Source organism: Heterocephalus glaber, unplaced genomic scaffold (assembly GCF_053883595.1).
Source record: "Heterocephalus glaber isolate CG9 unplaced genomic scaffold, H.glaber_assembly_v1.0 deba00001737, whole genome shotgun sequence".
Classification (NCBI taxonomy): domain Eukaryota; kingdom Metazoa; phylum Chordata; class Mammalia; order Rodentia; family Bathyergidae; genus Heterocephalus; species Heterocephalus glaber.
This window is the reverse complement of record NW_028258445.1, coordinates 1,200,598-1,219,501: the sequence shown is the minus strand read 5'-3', so window position 1 is coordinate 1,219,501 and position 18,904 is coordinate 1,200,598. Positions and strand designations below refer to the sequence as shown.

At 40.9% G+C, this 18,904-nt stretch overlaps 1 protein-coding gene across 7 annotated transcripts in view; it reads left to right on the top strand.

Moving 5' to 3' along the window:
• Gria2 (glutamate ionotropic receptor AMPA type subunit 2) overlaps positions 1 to 18,904 on the top strand; it is a 122,467-nt gene that overhangs the window by 81,170 nt on the left and 22,393 nt on the right. For all 7 annotated transcript variants that reach the window (XR_002390491.2, XM_013067002.3, XM_004868540.4 and 4 more), the window contains 6 exons: positions 907 to 1,068; positions 14,177 to 14,344; positions 14,588 to 14,692; positions 15,348 to 15,458; positions 16,979 to 17,185; positions 17,685 to 18,055. Coding sequence is in view for 6 of the 7 variants with exons in the window: in XM_013067002.3 (XP_012922456.1) it covers positions 907 to 1,068; positions 14,177 to 14,344; positions 14,588 to 14,692; positions 15,348 to 15,458; positions 16,979 to 17,185; positions 17,685 to 18,055 (1,124 nt within the window). In the remaining variant the exon portion in view is untranslated. The remainder of the gene's footprint in view (positions 1 to 906; positions 1,069 to 14,176; positions 14,345 to 14,587; positions 14,693 to 15,347; positions 15,459 to 16,978; positions 17,186 to 17,684; positions 18,056 to 18,904) is intronic.

The following is an 18,904-nucleotide window of genomic DNA, read 5'->3' as shown; positions in this document are numbered from 1 at the left end:
CTCATCTGCCATAAACAAAAATTCAGCAAAATATCTAAAATTGACAAGTTAAGAAAGAGTAACGTGTCATGGAGAAATACAGAGGTAAATACATGAAAAATGAGGATATGGAAAGTTCAAGTATTGAAGCAGCTTAACTAGACCATGGATGCGATAGAGCAGAGAATCTATGATTTTTGCTATGTAGTTTTTTTGCAATATACTATTTGTATTATTATAAAAATGAAAACAAAATTGTGAACCAACAAAAGGCAATTACTCTTTTCTCAGATAAATAACAATATATTTTAATATCAACAAGAAAGAAAAAACATTATGCAAAATAATAATGAAGTACAAAATGTAAAAATACACATAATTGAGATAATTTGAAATAGTGACATACTGAAACAAAATTCCTTTCAACAATATTTGAAATCAGTGGAAAGACCACATGATAGTTTTAGTAGTGAATGAATTCATTCTAATAATGTAAGATAACTTGTTTTTTAATATATTCTATAAAACTTGTTTTAGGAATGACTAGGCATTTAGGACCTTCTGTTCTTGTTTTAAAGATATTTGTATTATGTGAGTGAGCCATCAACTTAGTAAGAAATAACTTACAATGTGGTAATCTTGACTTGTGTATTTCATGGCCTTACGCATCTGTAGCCATAGGCTGTGGCTGCATTGCACAGTCTATAAATAACACCCAGCTCTCACCCATGGAAGACTTCTCAGTAAAATGGAGAACTTTTGTGTGAGTGCTACTGTGAGAGTTACATGAGCCAAGGTTGGCTGCAGCCCTTTCTGAAGGTTTCTTATCTCTCAGGTGCTCTTTGAAATATGTGAAAGCCCATTGTATAGAATTGTGTGTTAAATGCTAGGTTCCACTGGGATGACATGAATGTGTTCTGCGTCTAGGGATTTACTGATGGAGACCTATTAAAAATTCAATTTGGCGGAGCTAACGTGTCTGGATTCCAGATAGTGGACTATGATGATTCCCTGGTGTCTAAGTTCATAGAAAGATGGTCGACTCTGGAAGAAAAGGAATATCCTGGAGCACACACAACTACAATCAAGGTTTGCTTTGGTTTCTAATTTCTTTCTTGTCTTTGGGGGAGATGAAGGAAGGAGTAAAGAGTGCAGTTCAGAACATGACAAACGTATAGACTGCTGAATATGTTTTTCATGATTTACTTAAGTTAGAAACCAGGGCAGCTGTATTGTGTTACTCTTCAGTTTTTAATTTCTTAGATACTTTCATTCATTCATTTATCTATTGGGGGCTTTTTATGTTGCGTGGACTCTGAACCGGGTATTTTGGTGGTAAACAAAAAGGAAGTGTCCTGTCTGCTCTCAAGTTAGTGAGTGGAAGACAGTAAGCATAAAGGAAGAATCCCTTGAAGAAAGGGGATGGAGAATGCGGAAAGATACCACAGGAGCCTACCTTAGAATGCATGGCTAGAAAGACCGCCTTGGGGAAGAAATTTCCAAAATAAAACTTGAGGACTAAAAGGCAGTCTGGATGCTGCTGAGAAAATACCATTTACAAATAAATTAAAGAACAATAGATGTCAGTTTGTCCTAATCTTCAAAAAACTTACTTGTAGTCAGTCAGTTCAGTCAATAAATATACAGTCATATCCACAAAATGTGTTCATGTGAGTGTGCAAGTGAGCAAAGTAACTGATGATAAATACCCTGGCCTCTGAGATACTCAGAATATAGAAAATAATCTCAATTTACTTTAATAATTAAAAAATATGTATAATGCTTATACACTGAAAAGAGTTTTGAATGCCAAGCTAAATAAAGCCAATTAATATACACTGAAGGATATAAAAGCTGCATGAGTTTGTGTTCTTTCCTATGGGTTTGAACACACTGAGATCGTTTGTTTGTTTAATGTATTTTTATGTCTTCCTTCAAATTTAAACATTTCTGCTGTTGGCAGATGGACTTTTGTCTTCCATTGTGCTATCCTCATTGGGAGCAGAATTAAAATTAAGACTCAGCTAAGCGTGGATAGATAAGCAACTGATGAAGGGAAGGTGATGTTCACCTTCTTTATGAAAATAGAGACTTGTGACAATGAAAACAAAAGGTGCAGAACACTGGCAAATGTAAAGTGATTTTGTTTGTTTACTTGTGCATTAGAAAGCAAATGGTATGTGAACTCTTCAGAGAAGCGCGATAGTTCAGTTACTGTCCCCATAGAGCTGATTATACATTAGAGATAAGGTATTTGGTCCTAAATTAATGTCGGGCTGTGCAGCTAATCTTAGATAGCAATTAGAAGCTCTGAGGTCCTCTACTTTGGGGTGTATAAATGGATCCTTGTGATTTTCAGTCAATCCCGTAGGATGTTAAAAAGTAATGGTGAGCTAATGTTCATCTAAGAAGTAGATGACTTCCTCTCTGGTGACCTCAACTGAGGACCAGCCTGCATGCTGTTTACAGCATGGTCTGGGGTTAGGGTTCAGGAATGGGGCATCCGTGACCTCAGTCAGTGCCAGGGTGTCTGCATCTGTGTTTCCTGAAGGCTCACTGCTGGTCCCCCTCTGTGAGATTTAGGGTTCACTTTGCGGGGAGATGATTTTGTTCAAACTCTCTGGGGAGGGGGGTGTCATTCTCCCTCAGATGGAGCCAGCAGGCTCCCTTTGAACATTGTCCCTCATCTCGTGCCCCCCATCGCTGCCTGATGTGGGAGGTAGGGAAGTAAAGTGGAATTTTTATTTTTCTCCTAGAAATCTTATCATCATCCAGGTTCCTGTGTCTTGCACCAAAATGCGCGGCATATGTGGGGTACGAGAGATGTCTTGGGTGTGCATTTTGTTAATATTTTCCCCAAACTTTCTGCTGGATATCACTCCGCTGAGAGGTGACATGGTGACATTTCTTCACTCCCTCTCACAGTGGCATTTCTGGTCCATGAAGCCTCTATTTTGGTGGCTTCTGCTAATTTCCAGAGAGGGCATCGTGGCCTTTCATTGTGTGATGTTGCAAACAGCACTGGTTTGCTAGTTTCAGTACAGGCACCAAAGCACTCTTTTCCCAGGGGTCCAGTGTTCTCATCCGCACAGTGAGTCATGGCTGGTGATTCCCAAGTTGAGGTGAAGACTGAGTAACATTGAAAAATGTTTTCATAGTGTTCAAAGCCTTCATGCCCATAAAGGTTAATACCTTTCCCTACTCACATCCTAGGTGAGCTGACTGTAAAGGTCTTTTCAACTCTAACATTTTGTGATCCTTTTATTTCCATCCCAGAGGCATCTTTTATGAAGCCATCCAAACTTTATAAAAATTACGGAAAAGCCCCAGGAAAAAATCATCTTTAGGGGTGGGGACTTCATCCTAAAACACACACACACGCTGCTCATGTACTGGAGAGCCAGGAATTGAACAGAAACAAGAAAGGAAATGAAAATGTATGAGCCTGCCCTAGAGAATCCACAGTCCAAAAAAGAGACAAACACGTCAGTAACTCTGCACGAACGAGCAGTACAGAATGGTGCAGGCCGCGATGCAGCTCAAAGGCAGAGCACGGGGCCAGCGTGGATGATGCCCCGGACCCAGCTTGATTCCCGGGACCCACAGATGATCCGTGTACATTTTGCAGTATCCAAAGATGGGTAGCACAGTGTACGGATGAGGGTGGGGCCAGAAGGTTGTCTGCGGGGGATCCCTGAGTAGGTTTTGAAAAAGGAAGGGGGAGCGTCCTTGGGAAAGAGCAAGAGGAGATGGGCAGAGGCGGATGTGAAACAACAGCACACCAGATGCGAGGAACCATACATTTTTGGCAGTAGCATGTGATGGGAGCTGTAAGAGGTAAGGGTGTTCAGTTGCCAGCAGATGGAACAGGCAGGCATTCTAGCACAAAGGGTCCTTGTCCCTGTCCACAGGGAACACACCCTAAGATTCCGGGGATGTTTGCAACTGAATAGAATCCATCCCATAAGTATGTTGTTTTTCCTATACTATATATCTATGATAAAGTTTGACTCATCAACTAAGCATAAGCAGAGATTAATAACTAATAATACAGTAGGACAATTATCACAGTGTGATTTTGCAGAGTATCTTATTACACTAGATTCACTGTTTTTCTGCTTCTCATAATTTGAGATGTACAGTGCCACGGTACGAGGGGAAGAAAGCTGAAGGACATCGTTGCTGTGACTTCAGCAGACAGTGGTTTTCTTTCCTAATTCCGTGAAAAGCTTCGAACTTTTCACTTAAACAATGTGCTCTCTGGCTCCTCTGGGATATATCCAAGTCGCCAGCAGCACCACCCTGGCATTCGGGGTGCTTGTGAAGCCAAGTGAGAGCTCCTGGCACACACGCTGCCGCCCACGGTGGCCCATCTGGCAGAGCTGCGGAGGAGCAGACAGCAGGCTGGCGTGAGTGGGGCGGGGCCTGCACATCAGGGCGGGGCCTGCACTTCGGGGCGGGGCACGCAGCGGGCAGGAGATTGCATCACGCTCTTCACCACGAGATGCAATTTAAAGCTGCTGAGTTATTTATTTCCAGAATTTCTCATTTCATATTTTGAGTCCATGGAAATAAAAAGCACAGATGTGGGAAAACTGCTGTGATGCTCTCATGTGTTTTTCTGCTTCCATCGGCAGAAGACAGGAGGAAAAACTATACAGAGGACTATGTAGCAGTCTCTAAATAAAACGAATGTATTCAGTATATGATTTACTTAGAGAAAGCTAGCAAAATATCTAATGAGATTGTTTCTAATGAGGTTAGTTCCTTTGAAATGTTGCTTTTTGGGTCATTAACTGTGTAGGTACATTGTCAGGTGTTTAAATCACATTTTACTATTTTACAATAAAAACTAGTGCTATAGGCATGAAAAACCATAAAAATACATTTTATTACATCAAGTCCTTTCCATGACTAGGCTTTGAGAATTATATTAAGATATGGGAATAATAATTACATGAGTCTTTCAGAGTTTTTTACTCTATCCCAAAAGTTAATTCAGCTTCCATAGTTTGCTAATTAAAATAAAATTTATTCAATACATACAAGCAGAATAGTCAATCACTTTTAATATTTAACAAGATTTAATAACTAGCAAACACAATTACAATGTTTAAAGTTTTTCATCCTTATTTAAATAAATTGCTTTAGAATCATAGTACTAGTACTGAGATTTAAAATCTGACTCTCACTAATATGCTAATAATTTGGCAAAATATTCAGTTATCCACTGAACACATACTTATTGACTTTGTAACCTTTAATTTATTGTAGGTGTCCTAGGAAAAACAGAGTTCTATTCTTCGAGGAATTAAGTCTTCAGGGTAGAAGCCAGCAATTACTTTGTACCAGTGACAGAATGATCTTACATCTTACACACTCAAAACTGAACTTCTCATTTTCTGCTACTAATTACTTGTTCTTTCTAGTCTTTCCTCTCCCAGGGATGGCACCTCCAGCTTTCAGTTGTTACTTAGACTCAAAACTTGAGCATGTCCTTGACTACTCCCTTCCCTTGTAGCCCACGTCCAATCTGTCATGAAATCCTGTCAGCTCTGCTCACTTCCCATCACCTCCAAGCACCCACTCTAAATCCAGCCACCACCCCCGCTGCCAGGTGATTGACTTGTCTCCTGATTTCCCCTCTCCCACATTTGTCTCCCTCCCCTTCCATCTTTGTGGTCCTTTGAAAATGTAAATGAGATTGTGCAGCGATTCTGCTCCACAAGTTCTAGTGCATTTCCGTGAAAGTCAGTCATCCTGCTGCCTTGCAGAGTCCCTCCACGCTTTTCTACCAGTCACATGTAACATAATTTCTCAGCTCCAATCCCTCACTTGCTCTCTGCTTCTGCTAGGTTGGCTTCTTGATGTTCTTCATGCACTTCAGGGATCTTGCTACCCCAGGGCCTCTGTGCAGGCTCCTGGAAAGGACCGTGTCTTCCTTACATCTCTGCATTGCTGAATGCCCAAGAAGCCAGTGGTTGGCTCTGTACTGAAAACTGCAGTCTGAACCATCATGGGATAGACCATTGCTCTTTCTTGGCTCCATTTTCCTGCTTCCATTTTTCCAGCCTAGCGCACTATAATTGATTTGTTCACTTCAGTGTTGTTTCCTGCTTGAAAGTAGGTGCTATTTTGTTTGTGTGCTCACTGACATCCTCAGCCTCTTAGAGCAGAGCTTACCATGAATGCTTTCAGGATGAACCAGTGGAGGCAAAGGTATTGCTATCAGAAGCGTGGAGCCCTGTTTCCTTAGGTGAGAGAAGGCCCCATGGAAGCAGCGGCATAGAATTTGAGACTCAAAAAGAAGTGAGAATTACCAGAAAGGGGAGGGACCCGGGGATAGGATGGGTAACATCTCTGGTGCAGGGAAAATAGAAACATTTGCAGCACAGGGCTGTTGCAAAGGAATGTCATGCTTTAGAGGGATGCAGAACCCAGGGCTGGGGTGCAGCTCTGTGACAGAGCAGAGCGCTGGGCTGGCGAGTGTGGAACCCCGGGCCACACCTTGGCAGCCCAAGGAGTGCAGTCACCAGGCCCAGGGTGCCTTAAGGCACTAAAGAGATTCTCGTCTCACTCTAATGAGAGTGGCAGGGAGGCACTGGAGCAGAGGGCTGGTCACCAATCATGCTGTGGATGTCGCGAAATTCCTGTGGCTCCTTGGTGACCAGAGAAAGCAGGCAGAGCGAGCGTTGGAGACAGGCACTCTGCAGAAATGTCCGCCGAGGGTGACAGCTCTCTGAATTGAGGCTGCGACATGAGGAGGGGGAAAAACAGATGGGTTGTCATATTCACCATTTGTTTTGTTATTTGTAAACAAAATAATAATTGCAGAAATAATAACCACTAGTGTAGTATACTGATATCCATTACAGTGAGGGCTCTGAAAGGCACGGCACCCCGTTAAACATCCTCCTTGCCCTAGACCTCATACCTTGGGTTTTTCAGGGAGTACACTGGAGTTATTTGTAGAAATGAAAGCAACGTGCTGCAGAATATAGGCTGACACTTTGAAAATATAAAATTATTGAGAAAGAAAAAAATGTGGAATTACCACTGCTATGTTGGAATCTCGTTCGAATTGCTATCACAGCATCCGGCATGTTCTTTTCTTCAGCTGTAGCAGAAAAGCGGTGGGTCAGTTTTCTTCACACAGTATAAAGCGACTGTAGCAACCCCACCTGACCTACATGGGACCATCAAAGTAGGCATTTTATTTCCTGAAAAAATTTTAAACAGAGACAGATTGTAAAATTGAGTTTTCACTATCTGAAAAACATTTACGAACATTTCTATTTTGAGATAGATTTTTGGGGTATTGATACTTCTCACAATTGGAAGACAGGACAGTCTATTCGACCTGTCACATAAAGACCCTTCTTCCGCTTTTGTGTCTTTGATGTCCTGCTGGTGTTAAGGAGTTCAGTGATAATCCAGGACTGACGTTTGAGTGGCATTTTAAATAATAGTTTTCCCACAAGAATCTCATTTTACTAAGGAAGCAATTTAACACACATACTCAAAACTTTCTTAATTGCTGTCCTAAGAGAATTCTTATGCCTGTCTGAAAATAGCATAATCTTTTTTAGTTCAGTAATTAGTATTGTGGATTAAATAATACCCTGGAGGCCTAATAGGATTAATTTGCGTGTTTGAATGGACCAAAAGGACAGCTGATGCACTGTCATTCACTGTTGTTAATATTGAAGCATTTTACCTACCACAACCTAGAAGCTTGACCAGATTTAGTTCTTTATACTTATTTTGTAGTTTAAAAAGTGTGCATATAACTGAAATCAACCCATACGTTTAAAAAAATGATACTGACAAAATTATGTATTTTGTAACAATGCATTGAAAAATGTGTATTATACCCTTGAAATGCATCACTAATATTTGTCATTCTAATGCAGGTCACCTGGGCTCATACTTAGTTTTCACATTTCTTTCTTTGTAAAAGGAACAACTGTAGATCACTAAGATTTCTCCCAAATCTCTAATGACACGATTATGTGAAAAGCTAAAATAAATGTAAAAACCCTCAGTAAAAATGGACAGTAGAATTTCTAATTTTTGCTGAATCTCTGATATCACAGATAGTTCTTCCACCTTGCAAATATCAGGCAGGTAAACATCATTGTTCTCCAGATGCCAGAATTGAAGCTACATCACCCTGGATAATGTGTGTTTTTTCACAGGTTGTGAAATCTGAGGAACTTTTACAGGGAGGTGGTGGGGAGCAGTGAAAAGCGATTTATGCAGCTGACAGAATAAACTCTGTTCCTCCCAGGCGAGATCAGGCATGTCTGGTGGTGTGGCCTCGGGCAGGTCTCCCTCTTGGGAAGCCTTCAGCCAGGGCTGAGCCAGACCTGAGCATGCCTTGCCTGGCCTTGCTTTTCCTGTCTGGTTAACTCTGATTAGCTTGCTGTGAAAATTTGAATATTTGAGTATGTAATTTCAAGTTGCTGCATAGGAAAGGCTCAGTCCTTAACAAAGCCCAGGTCAGCAGGCAGGCTCAGTAATTCAGGACAACACTATGTTGTTTTTAATACATTACTTTTATATGGAGAACTTTTCTCCATCCTGGATTAAAATTACTTTTGTTATCCATAGAGAATATTCAATGATGTTCATTTTGGTTGCTTGCCAATGGAACTCAGATTTCACTGGAAAATGTGTCAGGGCTTCTGTACTCACCAACGATGTGGAGTTTTATGAAGATTTTAGGAGGCATTATGCCCGTATGCAGTGAATTTTCAAAGGGCACATGTTCAAAACACTTTACAGTAAATTAAAGATGACCTTATCACAGACAGCTCCTTTCCAGAGGGCAGACTGAAGCTGAATTTGAAATTAGGCGAATAATTTTATGTTGATAAGCTATTTTTACCTACTCTTCTTTCTCTTGTGGATTTTTTTGGTTTTTTGGATATTGTTAGAAATCTTAAGACAAAAAGAATTTCTAAATTTTTCATACAGATTTACTTATTTTTTCTAGAGCTTGTCATTTTTGAACCTGTCCGTAATTATTTTGTAAAATGAAGGAACAGAATTGTATTTTGTGAGATCTTCTAGAAAAATATAATTTAGTATATAATAATTTTATTTAAATAATTCATGCTACCTTAGAAATAAGTGTGTGAAGTTTACCAGGCCATAAAACTCTGGACATTCTAAAGCATATTACACAAAACACTATTTTCATGGAGAGGAAGTTGTGTCCAGGAAATTTTTTAAATGATAATTAGCCTAGGACTGCTGATTAAACAGTTGAAGTGGAATTATTACTCTGAGGTTTTTCAGAGCTTATAATATAGCAATGTGTGGGTCATTTCCTGTCTCATCAGATTGCAGAACTGCTCTGTGTGGAGCAGAGTCGTGGTTCTTGTAACACTGTGAAAACCGACTAGCTTTACCCTGAGATGGATGGCAATAGAACAAAGCAAGCAACACTGCTGGTCGTTAACTTACATTTTTAGCACATTTTGCAAATCACCAGGCTTCTCATTCCCCATGTGTGGACTTATTTGTATCACATTTCCCAGATAAAGGGACAACTCTCTCGGGGTGCCTTCGAGAAGGGTTTCCTGGAACTCAGAAATTCCTGCTCCCAAACTGTCCCAAGTGAAACAGGTGATGAGCCACCTTCCTGCGAAGGACCAGAGACCTGGATTCAAATTTCCCCTTTGTCACAGAGTTTTGGGTCTGTATCTTAAAGAAAACCCTGTAACTTGGAATCTTTACTTATAAGTTTGGAATGAAAATCTCGGCTGCACAGGGATTTTTAGGAAGACTTACTCAGGCTTGCTGCACTGGGTGAACAGGAAGTGACCCTTTTTTCTCATTTCCCAGCCCTCCTGTGATGCAGAATTCATTGCTCTTGTCTTGCCAGAAAGATTAGACCCTAACACTTTAGTTAACCTGGAGCAGCAAATGGTAAAATATGGGCTCGAGTTTTGTCATCTGATGCTAAATAGAGTGCTTTCTAAACTATACTCAATCGCATTTCAAGTTTCAAAGAAAATTTATAGTGACTATTGATAGGAAATTTTTTAACGCTTTAGTTTATGTAAATTTTAGTACTTTCTTAACTCTTTCCTATTTGATCATGATGTGGATGGCATGTTTAAAGATGTCATCATCATGATGATCCATACAATTTTATATTGAAGCCTGTTTATACTCTTTTGTATTTATAAAGTTGAAATGAAGACAGAACTTTCCATACTCTCCCTTCCTTTTTATGTCAGATATGTCATATTCTGGTAGCAGTGATTAACACATTATTAAATGGCTTGTGTGATGACTATTGGCTATAACAAGCACATTTAAAAGACATTCATTTTATTTTTGAAAAAATAAGTCTCAATAAATATACATTTAAAATGGAATCAAAAGCACATTTGGAAAATGGACCATAGAAACGATGTGATTGTGAAATAGCATTGGAAACATCATGATGCCCCACTGAAATATAAATTTTCAGTGCAGCTGAGGGATTTCACAGAACACAAATATCAGGGCAGAGAGAGAGCGTTTGTTTTCAGAGAAGGAGATAGTTACATTGCCGCAATGTTCCCTTCAAATTAATTTACATCTACTTTAGTGAACGGTGAAATAAGAAGGAAATATTTAAGTATCCAATCAAAAAATGTGAGCATACTTGTTTAGGAAAATAAATGAGCCATATGTGCAGAACATAAACCAAAGGAACTCTGGATACACAAGCAGTTGATTTCTCTCAGCCCAGAACAATGTTTCTGTGATTGTGACTTTTAATTTAAAATTATAATAAGCTGAAGACTTGATTAGATTGAGCATTTGAACCAGGCTGGAAGGATTTTTTCTTCTTGGTATGCACATGCTTGAAGTCATAATGCTAACATCCTACACAGACCTAGATGCACTGAGTTCATTCCAGCTGATCTTATTTTTTAATATAATCTACCAACATTTATAGACTTCTAAAACATTTAGTAGGTGGCTTTGTAGATTTCTCCTAGGAATGTGAGTAAGCTGATTCAGGGAAAATTTTTGGCTTTTAGCTAATATCGTAATTTTAACACAAATTCCAGTATTTCTTAGCATCCAATTTACTCAATTTAGGTTCCGTTTTCTATTTCGAGATCTAGACATTATTTTAAGAGTTACGTTGGCAATGAACTGATTGCTGTATAAGAAGACTAATCCATGGTTATTTTCCCTCCAGGATAACAGAAAAAGATCAATTAGTATAAGTTGCCTAAATGAATCAGGAACATGCTATATTTTGCCTACTTTCTTGGATGTAGTGTTTAAAAGTAAATGTTACAGATTTTGCAAGACAGTAATGGGGAATAAGATTATTTATTTATGTATTTATTTTTAGATCTTTTTGATTTGAGGTAGCTAAAATTCTCAGTGCAACCATTTGGGAGATATAAAGCGGTGTCTAGATATATGTTCAGGAAATGTCTAGACATTCCTCGGAAAACTGAGGGCATGGGACAGATTTACCTGTGTGTCTGTAGTGATACTGAGCACAAGGAAAGAAACTTTAATTGGTCAGCTCTGAGGAGAAATTTTAGAGAGAAAATGTACAGATAGTGCGAAGGTATAGTTCTGTGGTAGAGGGTATGATTCGCATGTGTTGGGCTTTGGGTCTAGTCCCAGAAACCCCCCAAGTCCCCAGAGAACTTAGAAAATGTACAGATAAACACAAATATCTTCGAGTTCTAGCACTCAGTTATAGTGTACCTGGCCTTGAACTCATTTTGTCATTTTCTCTAAAATTTCTCATCAAAATTATCCGTTTATATGATAAAACGAAAATGACTCAACTAAACTAATTGACATAAGGATTGCTGAGGACCTCACCTTATGATTTCTTCATAAAAATGGAAACTTACAGAATTTCAGGCTGCGTGGAGGCAACAGATCATAGCATATAACTGTTTCCTTATGTGGCGTATTGTAAAATCTTTCATACTGAAAGAAGACAGCCATCCGTTCTCATATAAGCATCTTATAATCTTATAATATCACAATACATTATAAGGATCAGATTATATATCTTCTTTTTTTCTTTTTTTTTGGACTGAGAGTGAATGTGAGTGTCAGTAGGGCAGGAATCATAGCAACGTCTCAGACCATCTTTCTTCCCCCCCTCTCCTTTCTGCCCTCCTTCTTGGTAAGCCTCTTCATTGTGCCCACCCCTGCCCTTGGCTGTGGGAATCCAGTGGAGTAAACATTCCCCGGGAGTAAATATTCTACTGGGGAGGAGAGATACAGGAGACAAGAATAAACCACAAGACCTCGGACAGTGGGAGAAGGGAACAAACCGGGTCCCAGAAAGGCAGCAAGGGTTAGGAGGCTGAACAGCTGAGACAGCGCTGAGGAGGGAATGTTCGAGGTTATGGGTGGCACTCGGAGCCCTAGATGGAAGAACATGTAAAGAGAGCAGAGCGAGCAGGGTCACTGGGAAGGGGCGCATTTAGAGAGTTCCTCTCAAAGAACTTTCCTGGGAAGGAAACAAAAAATGGGGTGGACAGGTGGACATGTGGTTAAGAAGTGGACCCTCTCCCCCTCTCGAGACATGGAGAGCAGGGGGAGAGAGCAGGCAGAGGAGGGGTTTGGAGATAGGAGTGCAAAAGCTCCGTCTTTAAGGAAGCGGAAGCGGGGAGCGAGGTCCGCACAGGGCCTGGGGAAGCTCCTGAGGTGCGATTACCCGACTCGAGCTGGAGTCCATAGACCATAGATGGAGGCAGACAGGGTGCTTAGCAGTGGACACCGGACACCGGACCATTTCGGGGTCTGGTTGGGCAACTGCTTGTCCTCCGTGCTATGTAAGGAAAAGCCGTCAGATCAGCAGGAGCTGGAGAAAGAGAAGTGTGGAGGTGAGGACACCGAAAAGAATTTAGAAGATGCCAAGTGGTCGGTTTTGAGGGGGCGAACTGCCTTGCCGGCGAGGCAGGGCGCACTCTGAGAACTCTGGCTGCTAGGTTGGGATTACAGTTAAGACCTGGGAGGGTCTCCGGGTCGTTACGGTAGGACACTCGTTCCAGTTTGCCTTCACATTGAGACCTACTCATTGGCAAAGATCGTAAGCCAAGCTTTGGTGTCAGACAGTGGCGGGTGATTAGTGACAGTGGCACTGCCCAGTGACTGATGACACGCGCGTAGTCATACCCACTCAGCCGTCCAAGCCCGGCGCCGTCTGCCTCTGTGCTCCACTTCCCGGAGGCTCTCTGCTGTCCCACCGCACTCTGCACACCGCGCGTCTGGGGTCACTGTTGGCTTCGGCTGGGCACACAGTGAAACTGTGAAGATCGTGGCTCTTCTGCTGGGTCAGCTCGGGGACCTGGTGTATGTGAACATCGCCAGGTTGAATTAGACAAGAAGGGTCCTGAAACTAATCTGCAACCTTTCCACATTCCCCAATGACTCTTTTATTAGACAGGGAAGAACATTTACTTCTGAATTTGATAATTTTGTACATCACCAAAACTGGCCATAAATTGCTTTATGTGTAATGAAAAACTAATTAGAAGAAAGGTAGCCACAGACTTACTATGAAAAGATAGATCTCACCTTAAGAAGCTGAGACACTAACATAATCGAAAATGTTTAGAGTCAAGTTGGTGATGGTGCATGCGTGCAGTCTCATCTGCTCAGAAGGCTGAGGCAGGAGGATCATGAGTTCAAGTTCAGCCTGGGCAACTTATGAGATGCTCTCTCAAAATAAAAATGACTAGCCAAAATAAAGTGGCTGGGGATGTAGCTCATTTGTAGAGTGTTTGCCTAGCATGTAGGAGAAGGCAGGTTCAGTCCTCAGAATTGCAAATAAACATACAAAGAAAGTTTAGAGTGAAGAGCACATTCCAAGCTGGGCATGGTGGTGCACACCTTTCATCCCAGCACTTGGGAGGCTGAGGCAGGAGGATCGTAGTGAGTTCAAGGCCGACGTGACCTACATAGTGAGTTCAAGGCCAGCCTGGACTACGTATCAAGACCCTGTCTCAAAATATGAAAATTTTAAAAGCGCATTCCTTAGTACCAACATTGCATAGTACTTCTCGTGGCTTCTTGGGCTTCTAGATGTGCCTGCTGTGTTTGAACTCTCTTGAGTTCTCGGCAGGGCATTGCATTGCATGGTGAACACCCGCAGAGGGGTTTGCCAGTGAGCAGCAAGTTCCTGAATGTGTGTGGTCCTTTCCAGTACACTTCCGCCCTCACCTATGACGCTGTTCAAGTGATGACCGAAGCCTTCCGCAACCTACGGAAGCAGAGAATTGAAATTTCTCGGAGAGGAAATGCAGGAGACTGTCTGGCGAACCCTGCAGTGCCCTGGGGACAAGGTGTGGAAATAGAAAGAGCCCTGAAGCAGGTCAGTGCCTCCAGTGCAGTGGTCAGGAGGTGACATTGCCCTCCTGGTTTAGTGCTCCTTGTTCATTCCTATGTTCAGTAGGTAGGCAGTATTGTTTCCTAAGGATGCACAGATGTGTTGAAGGTGAAGGAAGCATTATCAAGGTCATTTTCTTTTCCTGAGCTCAGGGAGAGTGTTCTGTACAGTTCATATCTCTCACTGAAGTAAATTTGTAATCCTGCTCCTTTTCCATTTCCTCAACAGGTTCAAGTTGAAGGACTCTCGGGAAATATAAAGTTTGACCAGAATGGGAAAAGGATAAACTACACAATTAACATCATGGAGCTCAAAACTAATGGGCCCCGGAAGGTAAATCTTTAGAGATTTAGTGGCAGTTGCCTGTCTTTGGAGGTGAGTTAGCTAAGTTATCATCGCAATTTCCAAAGAGCCCAGGAAAGAACGTTCACGAGCATAGTGTTGAACAACTTCTAAAAACATATTTTTTTCTGAGTCAAATCTATTCCTTTCCGGTAAGTAACATTTACATGTAATTGTAAATAGTACCTTTAGGTAAAACTGCTATACTTTTTTAAACACTGTGGTCGAAAAAGACTCTGTTAAAAAGGAAAAGATCCATTACTGAATGTTTAGCATTCAGAAGGCGCAAAAATTTAGCTGGTGAAAATGTGCACATAACTGGTCATCCAACAACTTTCCTTTACCTGTTACAGTTAAAATGTCAGTGTTTGTAATTGGTTTTGTGTTCCTATGCAATCACTTTCAAAGAAATTATTCACAGATATTATGAAAGGTGGATACCCAGAGGCCAGGACGTTTTCAGAATTGATTTTATTTGGTTTGTATCAGGTTTTCAGATTCACGTATGTAAGAGACACATTTTTTGTTTAGAAGCTCAGTGATTGTACTTATAATTTGAGATTGAGATGTGGCTTTGACAGTGATGAAGCATGCTGCTCCTGGGAGAGGCACTTGTCCATGCTCTACCTGCCATGTCCTCTTTCAGATCGGGTACTGGAGCGAAGTGGACAAGATGGTAGTCACCCTGACTGAGCTGCCACCTGGAAACGATACCTCTGGGCTGGAGAACAAAACTGTTGTCGTCACCACAATTTTGGTAATAAGCCACATTTGCTTTTGTCAGACTGCTTTTTTCCTTAAACTCTCTCCCAAGGATAGTTACTGCTTATATTTTATGGCGATAATTAATATCAAGATAATTGTGCAGTGTTATAACCATTTATTGCGTGTTTGCTGAAAGAATTCTGCAAGGTCAAGCTAAGGCATTCCAGATGTTCATTGTCTTCTTCAAGACAGAAATTTAGCATGACAGACCATTCAGACTCTGTTGCATACCCAGGTGAACAACTGAGAAAAGTTGTAAACAATATTTCTCACGCTCCCCAGGTCCTTTGCCTTTCTGTTCCCACCCAACTGTGGATGAACTCTAACTTTACATTTATTAGATGGCTTCATAATGTTGTCAGCTATTCCTTCATAAAAATGATGAATTCCTTGGGGAAAAGGATGACCTCCCTTCTTTGGACCCTTAGTTTGAACAGAGATGCCCGGTACAAAATACATGCATATTAGATGAACGAAGCAAATCTGAACTGAATATTAATGTCTAAGCTTAAGCGAGCTGTCCATCAAGCTGGTAAGCTGTGATGGGAGTGAAATGGAGACAGTAGAGCTCATTACAGGATATGATATTGTGACAAAACTATTGCATTTTGTTTTATTTTAGCTCTAGGGTAATAGCTTTGTGAAATTCATTATTCTAATAAAATGATCTGCAAGTGTAGATGAGCTACTATGGGATTTACATTAATAACATTGGTAGATGGCTCTGGGAAATTTCTTAATAAGTTCAAGTTGGACATTTGAGGATTCTTTCCCTCATCTTGTCACTGGTGTCATTGAAAGGAAATACCTCATGGAGACTTGAGGTATCCTCAGTGCCACCTTCTGATGGCAAATGTTAGATTGTCCTGAATTATTTTTTTTTTTCATGCTTCTTCTATCTTCTGTTCCTAGCAAAGAGCTCCTCTCTCGGTATCCTTGTAGCATTATTCTAGCATATTATTCATCTCTCAGATGAAGTGAGACCTGAAGCCGGTGGGGTAGAATCAGTGCCTCTCCATGGTGGTGATAGCCCTTCTGGTCTGGGCACCACAGGCTGTGAGCTGGATTTCCACGTGGAATTTATCCTTGGATCTGCAGTGATACAGGGCTTTGGGTGGATGATGGTTGTTGGCGTCAGTGTGACTTAACCTCAGCTAAGAGTATGAAAGATCTAGAGTTGAGTAAAATAGATATTGAGCAGCATTCTTCCCCTCTAAGCCCTAGGAATTACAAACAATAAGCAGACGCACTAACAATGTGGAATTTTTGTGTATCTTGCTTATTCTGAAGGGGCTAGGTATAAGCCATCTTAAGAAAATAGAAGGACAGACATTTGAGGACCGTTGCTTCAGAAGTACCATGCTTACTTTTTTTCCTCTACTATTGATCACCATCTCTTTTCTGTCTTGCGTTTAGCTAACAGGCAATTCTTTAACCCAGAGGTTGGCTTCAGTAAGAGTGCATAATTAGCTGAGCTGTTGTAATCCACTGAAGTCCCGCCTTTCCACACAGGAATCTCCCTATGTCATGATGAAGAAAAATCACGAAATGCTTGAAGGCAATGAACGCTATGAAGGTTACTGTGTTGACCTGGCTGCAGAAATCGCTAAGCACTGTGGGTTCAAGTACAAGTTGACCATTGTTGGGGATGGGAAGTATGGTGCCAGGGATGCAGACACGAAAATTTGGAATGGGATGGTTGGAGAACTTGTGTACGGGGTAAGTATGGCCCTCCTCATAGGTGGAGTCATTCACTTTCAACTGTTGTAGACAGAATGGTCACCAGTGCTTTCAAGGATCTGTCTCTGAGATCAACCACACCCCACATTGCTCTAGAAATACTGTCTTTTTACCTTGTGGACATAGGAAAGATTGCAGTGCAAGCCAGAAGGAAGCATGCTGATAATTGAGCCAGAGATGTCTTTTGTCTTGAAAGCATATGGGCCATATATGTATGATGCCAAGGTGCCAGGCAGAGATGCAGCATAGATGTGTAATTAGAGTTAAGACAAGTGGGTATACTGTTTAATTATTAAAAATGGAAGATATTTGGGAAAGCAAATTGCTATTTTGTTTATTCTTCACTGGACTTCTGCGAGGGGAATAATTATTGTCATATCTCTGGTTTCCTTTCCTTCCCCTTTGATCCCACGATATAACTATGATTCTTTTCTGGCGTGATTCGAGGGACTGTTACTATCCTTTGTTTCCCTTACAGAAAGCCGATATTGCAATTGCTCCGTTAACTATCACCCTCGTGAGAGAGGAAGTGATTGACTTCTCCAAGCCCTTCATGAGCCTCGGGATATCTATCATGATCAAGAAGCCCCAGAAATCCAAACCAGGAGTGTTTTCATTTCTTGATCCTTTAGCCTATGAGATCTGGATGTGCATTGTTTTTGCCTACATTGGGGTCAGTGTAGTTTTATTCCTGGTCAGCAGATTTAGCCCCTACGAATGGCACACTGAGGAGTTTGAAGATGGAAGAGAAACACAAAGTAGTGAATCAACTAATGAATTTGGGATTTTTAATAGTCTCTGGTTTTCCTTGGGTGCCTTTATGCAGCAAGGATGCGATATTTCGCCAAGGTTGGTTACTCACCTGCTCTGACTTTATGCATTTTAGGTCTCGAGTGGATATTCATGGTGTTTATGAATTCACTCCAAAGACATTACCAGCTGCCGACTGCTTGTCCAAGCAATTTAAGGCTGTTAGAGGACAAACTTACGTTCGGCGTAAGCCTGCGAAGTATTTGAGCAATGTTCTTTGAATATTGGTCATGTATTTCCCTGGTGAAATTATACACACCATGGAGAGGCTATAAAATGCATAAGGTTCCTGTCATTCCATGCCTTCTTGGAGAGGTACCGTGTTTTTGCTGCATATTCTCATTTTACAGTCATCTGTGTGTCAATCCACAGACCTGTATATGGGAAAATGGGCAACATCATTCACTACACAAACAGCAACTTGTTAAACCAAGTTTCATCGAAAAGCATCTCAACTCTGTTATTTTCCTAACGTAAGCTCATAGAAATGGCGTGAGAGATGCATGCATTATGTATCTGTTTTTGTGCTTAGATTGCTGGTTAAAAGGTTAACATTTTCTAAGTATCTAGAAATATAAAGAAAGGGTGAAAGATTCATTGTAAAAGCCCTGTCATATAGAATAGTGTGAACAAACGTTATAGAATAAATTCAAACACCTTTGTTCTCATTAGGATATGTTAACGTTTGTACTAGAATGCTTTATTAAATAAATCTTATGATTTTATTTATCTTACATAAAGGAATGGGAATAATAACCACATGTGGCTCTTCAGAGAAATAAATCATACTTTTTCAAATGTGAAAACCACCATTTAAGGTCTACATGGTTATCAGAAATGTCATAACTGACACATTTCAATTTGGGCCGGACTACACTCCTTTAATTC